Source organism: Borostomias antarcticus (genome assembly GCF_949987555.1).
Source record: "Borostomias antarcticus genome assembly, chromosome: 13".
In the NCBI taxonomy this organism is placed as follows: domain Eukaryota; kingdom Metazoa; phylum Chordata; class Actinopteri; order Stomiiformes; family Stomiidae; genus Borostomias; species Borostomias antarcticus.
In genome coordinates, this window is record NC_140246.1 from 12,715,590 (window position 1) to 12,721,071 (window position 5,482).

Genomic DNA, 5,482 nt, shown 5'->3' on the forward strand with positions numbered 1-5,482 from the left:
AATATTTAAAAAAAATATTTGAGTATTCAGCAAGAAACCCCTTATTTTTGCATCTCCGGATTAAATGTTGACAGCTAACTGGGTCTTTTGATGTAGGATTTAAACTAAATCCAGAGGTTTATTCTCTATATAGGCAGCTCTGAATGTACAAATATGGGGGAAAAAGCTATCACCAAAATCCATAACTGCTTCAGTGGAGGGTGGGAGGAAGGGGAAGTGGATTGAGGGGGGGCTGGGGTGGGGGGTTAGGAAGGCAGACAGATGGAAAAATGAATTTGTGGATAACATTCAGCTTATTCACCCAAGGATGTAATCAAAGCATGACTGTTATATAAAAAAAAAACAATACTGCTACTACCATGAGCTGCTCTCTACAGAAAGCCCAGTCCCATTTCTGCTCTCTCTCTCTCTCTCTCTCTCACTCTCCCTCTAAGCATTGACCAGTCTCCAAAGGGCTTTCAGCCAAAGTATAGTTGCACTAGCACCTCTTATGTTCTCTAGTGGTAGAGATTAGTGTGTGTGTGTGGGGGGGGGGGGGGGTGTATGTGTATACGTGCATAGGTTAGATATCATGTTTAATGACTACATGCAACCTGAGGCACCATGTGTTTGTTTGTTTGTTTGTTTGTGTGTGTGTGTGCATGCGTGCATGTGAGAGAGAGAAAATAGAGAGGGTCGAGAGAGAGCAGGGACAGAACTAGCACGTACATCCGTGCGAGCGCCCGCCAGGGCGTGGCGCATGGATCCGGGAGGTGACGCCTGACCCGAGCATTACCTGAGGAAGGCCCCCTCGTCAAACCCTAACTGCCTTTGTCTGTGACAGATTGCCTGGTTGTAAGAGGGCCTGTCTGCCAGGCCGGGGCCCTGTGGTGATGTATGGGGCCCGGCGGTGGCTGATATATCTGCCGTGTCACTCGGCTCCTGAGTGACATTCATCATCTCCTTCCTCACCCCATCCTCTAATCAAACAAACAGAACGAGGCTCTGCCTCCCACTGCTGCCAAGGCTTCGGCTCACTTGGTAGGCTCTCTGCGTGTGTGTGCATCCATGTGTGTGTGTGTGTGTATTTGTGTGCGTGTGTGTGTGTGTGTGTGTGTGTGTGTGTGTGTGTGTGTGTGTGTGCACGTGTGTGTATGCGTGTGCGTTTGTGTGTGTGTGGGTCTAAGCAGGGTGACTTTGTGACTGTTTCCAGAGTGCGGGGGAGCATGTCTGAAGGACCAACATGTCCTTAATGAGCTAACTAATGAGCTTCTGTCTTAGGTTAAATCTGGGACAAGGAACAAATTCCAAGGTACAAAAAGCGACAGCGCATTGGTTCATTGTACAAAACACGCACACATTCGCAGACGCACACCCACTAGCACGCACACACAGACACAGACACACACGCACACACACACACACACACACACATAAAAAGAGTAATTTCTTTCCCATTGTGTTTTACAACATCATAACTCACGTCCGTATGCACGGTTGTTGTTAGCGTTGGGTGAATGTCCTTGAACTCTAAAGGTCACAGATACCAGGGTTTTACTAGATTGGTCACATCATTACTGTACAGCAGCAGTATAGAGCAGTAGATATGAAGCCCTTATCGTTACATGGGTTTATAAAGCACTCAACTAAAGGAAATAAACAGAGAGAGCAAGAGGCTGAAAATAGCCTCCTGATTGCAAAAGAAATGTTGACATTTATTCTTTTTTTTTTCCTTTTTTCTCAGCACAGATTGTAATTTAGTCCATTGTGCCCACTTATCACAAGTAGTACAGTCAATATAAAAATGGCTTTTAACTTTACACCCAAAGCAAGAACGCAATGTTTTTTTTTATTTTGTTTTTTTTAATGTGTATGCTAAAAATACTGTAAATGCATTTTCCACTAAAAGTACTGAAGTGTAGGCTGTGAGTTTAGGTGTGACATGGCCTTGTCCTGCTGTTGTGTCTATAGTGGTTCTGCTAACACTGCCAATAGCTCTCCAAGTCTAGCTGTCTGTAGTCCTTGTTGTAGGCACTTACCGAAGAACAGGCCCATCCCCCTTCCTCTTTGTCTCTGGGGTGTGTGTGTGTGTGTGTGTGTGTGTGTGTGCGTGTGTGTGTGTGTGTGGGGGGGGGGGGGGTGCCAGGATAGACAGCACTCTACCCATCAGCTAAAAATCAATCCAACATTTATGTGGATCTGTCAACCAGCTGTCAAACATGCTCCCATCTTGTTCCTCAGTCTGAGTTTCCCTTGGAGACTCATACAAAGAACCGCTTCTTAAAAGCCCTCTGGAGTTACCCAGTTGTCATTTGATGTTAGCTGTTATGAGATACACTGTTCCATTCCTAACGTCACATCAGTCTAGACCAGCCAGGTATTATGCAGAGGAGCTGTTACAGTACATACAGTATATAGAATATATAACAATATTGTAATGAAAAAACAAAATCCTCTCTGCGTTAAATAGAAAAAAGGGGGTATATTTCATCAAAAGTTTTACACCATAGTTCACTGTTATCATCTATCTTACTACGGCAGATGTGCCATCTGCATGTACAGATGTCATCTCTAGTTCGGTTATGGATGTTCGCACTGCACAGACGGTATTGCTTGGGACCACACGGAACGTTCCACTACTCTCAACACATTGAACAGTCAAGAACAACAGAGAACCATCATCGTCGTCATCATCATCTCTTCCCTACTCCGTCTGTATTGTACTGTACTGTACTATACTTCTCTGTTTATGATCCAGGGGTATATCCAACTGTGTGTTCTAGCAGTACCAGTACCGGTGAAGCTAGCTTGGCGCAGCTGTTACAAAGCCATCAGCCCAGACAGACTGTTGTACCTTGGAGAGCGTGTGGTCTGGTTCCTGACACTCGCTCCCCAACCCACTGATTTAGTAAATTTCCCCAAGAATGTCACAATCAAGGCAGAAAAAGGATGCACATTTGAAACAGAGTACTGCAGTTTTTTTCCTCCTTTCTTTCCTGTGTGGCCTTGTCTGTTTCTCTGTGGTTTAGTGTGTGCTGCTCCACAGAGTTCCTGCCTCTTAGAAGGCGTCGTCGGACACGTTTACAACGGTGGCCTTCACCTCCACCGCGCTGGGCAGTCCTCTTCCGGATACCCACAGCCTGGTGAAGAAGGGAGGGGACAGTCTGACGGCCATCGGGTCCAGAGGGGCCTTGGAGGGGTATTTCCTCAGGTCCCCGTAGAGGTGGTGACTCCTCAGAGACATGTAGCACAGAAGGCAGGCCATGCAGACCACCGTCAGCAGCACACCAAACGCCGTCAACACCGCCGGGTCCCAGTGCCAGTATCGCGCCGCCACCACCTCCACACCCTTAGTCGTCACGTTAACACACTTGCTGTCGTGTTTGTAGTGGACGCTGCGCACGTCCACGCACACCTTGTACCGCGTGGCCGGGCTCAGGTGGGTGAGGTTGTAGACGGTGATATCAGACGGGACGCGGGCGCTGAAGGCCGAGGTCAGCTGGTTGGCGTCCGCAGCCGCGTACCACTTGATGCTGGGTGCCAGGCTACCACGGGCCGCCTTCCAGGAGACCAGGACGGAGCTGGTGTCCACCGATTGGATGCTGACATCGAGGGATCCGTTGGCAGGTTGGGGGAAGTAGCCGTCCACCTCCACGGCGACCGACTTCAGGTCCGCCCCCACCAGGTTGTGGGCCACGCAGGTGTACAGCCCCGCCTCCGCCTCTGTGATGTCGTAGATATCGAAGGTCCCTTCGGGGTGCATGTAGAACTTGTCGGACACGGTGTTGGGCAGGACCCGGGCTCCCAACGCCGTGATCCAGTAGATCTCCGGCTCCGGCTCGGCGAAGGCCCGGCAGTGTAGTGAGACGGAGCTGCCGGAATCGGCGCCGACGCGCATGGGCATGCTCTCCGGCGAGATGAGCGGCAGGCAGATCTCCGTCATCTCCCGGAAGTGGACCTGCCGCACGCGCTGGCCCTCGTACTCGGGCGGCTCGGCGCAGAACAGGGCGTCGGGCTCCATGAAGCGCACGGCGGTCTTGTTCATGTTCATCCAGCGCACCACGCAGTCGCAGCGGATGGGGTTGCTGTGCATGCTCACCTCCCGCAGGTTGGGCAGGGACTCCACCGTGACGCGGTGCAGCGCGCTGAGGGCGTTTCCGTTCAGCATGAGGGTCTCCAGCCTGGGCAGCTTGTAGAAAGCATTGGGGTGGATGTAGGAGAGCTTGGGGTTGTTGGTGGCTTCTATCTTGGTGAGCTCGGGGAGGTTGTTGAGGGCGAAGCTGTCGATGGAAACCAGCTCCGGCATGCTGTTGATGCCCAGCTCCTTCAGGTGGAGCATGTCCGCAAAGTCACCCCGCTGGATCCTCCCGACGGGGTTCTTATTCAGGTCCAGGAACTTGAGGTTCTTCAAGCTCCTCAGGGCGCAGTGGGGGACCTCCGGAAAGGTGTTGTCGTAGAAGGAGATGCTCTCCAGGTTGTCGAGGCCGGTCAGGGCGTCGTCGGGCAGCTGAGACAGGTTCATCCGGGTCAGCACCAGGCTGCGGAGGTTACCAAGCGGGTTGAAGTTCAGGTCCTGGATGGAGGCCACCGGGTTCTCCCCGATCATCAGGATCTCCAGGGCTGGCGTGGCGTCGAACCAGGCCCTGTCGATCGCTCGCAGCCTGTTGGAGTTCAGGTGCAGCCGCAGCAGGTTGCGGAGCCCCCGGAAGGCTGCAGGGGAGATGGAGGATATGAGATTGTGGTTGAGGTAGAGCTCCTGCAGGCCGCCCAGCTCGGCCAGGCAGCTGTCAGCCAGTTCTCGTATCCAGTTCTCCTCCAGGTGGAGGGACAGCAGCTGAGGCAGGCTCCCTAACTGGACGTCTCCGACTGATGACAGGTTGTTTTGCGACAAGTCAATCTCGGTGATGTTGGCTAGATAACCCAAGGGTTTCTCGATCTTGGCGATGTTGTTGGTCTGCAGCAGCAGTACCTGCGTGTCTGCCGGTAATCGCCCCGGCAGGGCGGACAGTCCCAAGTCATTACAGTCAACGGTTGGGGCCTCCGTGTAGAGGGAGCTGGGGGAGAACCAGGGTCTGGTCTCACACACACACAACTGCGGGCAGTCCTGACGCTCATAGCCAATCACACCGGAGGCCACAACCAGCCACACACAGAACCCCTCCACTAACCACACGTCCTTCATATTGGCTCGATTCCCTCCAGTAAGTAATTGGTCCTTGTAGATTAAGTGGGCTGAGCTGTTAACTTCACAAATAATTAATCATTTGTCGTTGCCGTCACTGAGGTGATTGACTGCCCCCTGCCTGCCCGCTGACGTGGGCACTCTGGGAAGCTTTTGTCTGTCGAGGTCCTTGGATGCAGTGACCAGCTGCTCAGCGCTCCCTCCAGGAGCTGAGTGTCAGGGTTCAAGGGCTCAAGGGCTTCCGAATTAATATTTTTGCTCTCTTCACACGATGACTAACTTCATCCCCAGTGGTTTCTATAGGTCCCGGCAGTCACGCCA

At 52.1% G+C, this 5,482-nt stretch overlaps 1 protein-coding gene across 1 annotated transcript; it reads right to left on the reverse strand.

Moving 5' to 3' along the window:
* Positions 1 to 3,037: 3,037 nt before the first annotated feature.
* On the reverse strand, positions 3,038 to 5,161 carry lrrn3b (leucine rich repeat neuronal 3b; the record flags this gene model as incomplete). Its single annotated transcript, XM_084447998.1, has 1 exon — positions 3,038 to 5,161. One exon carries the CDS (start codon positions 5,159 to 5,161, stop codon positions 3,038 to 3,040), a length of 2,124 nt encoding a protein of 707 aa, XP_084304124.1.
* Positions 5,162 to 5,482: the final 321 nt, after the last annotated feature.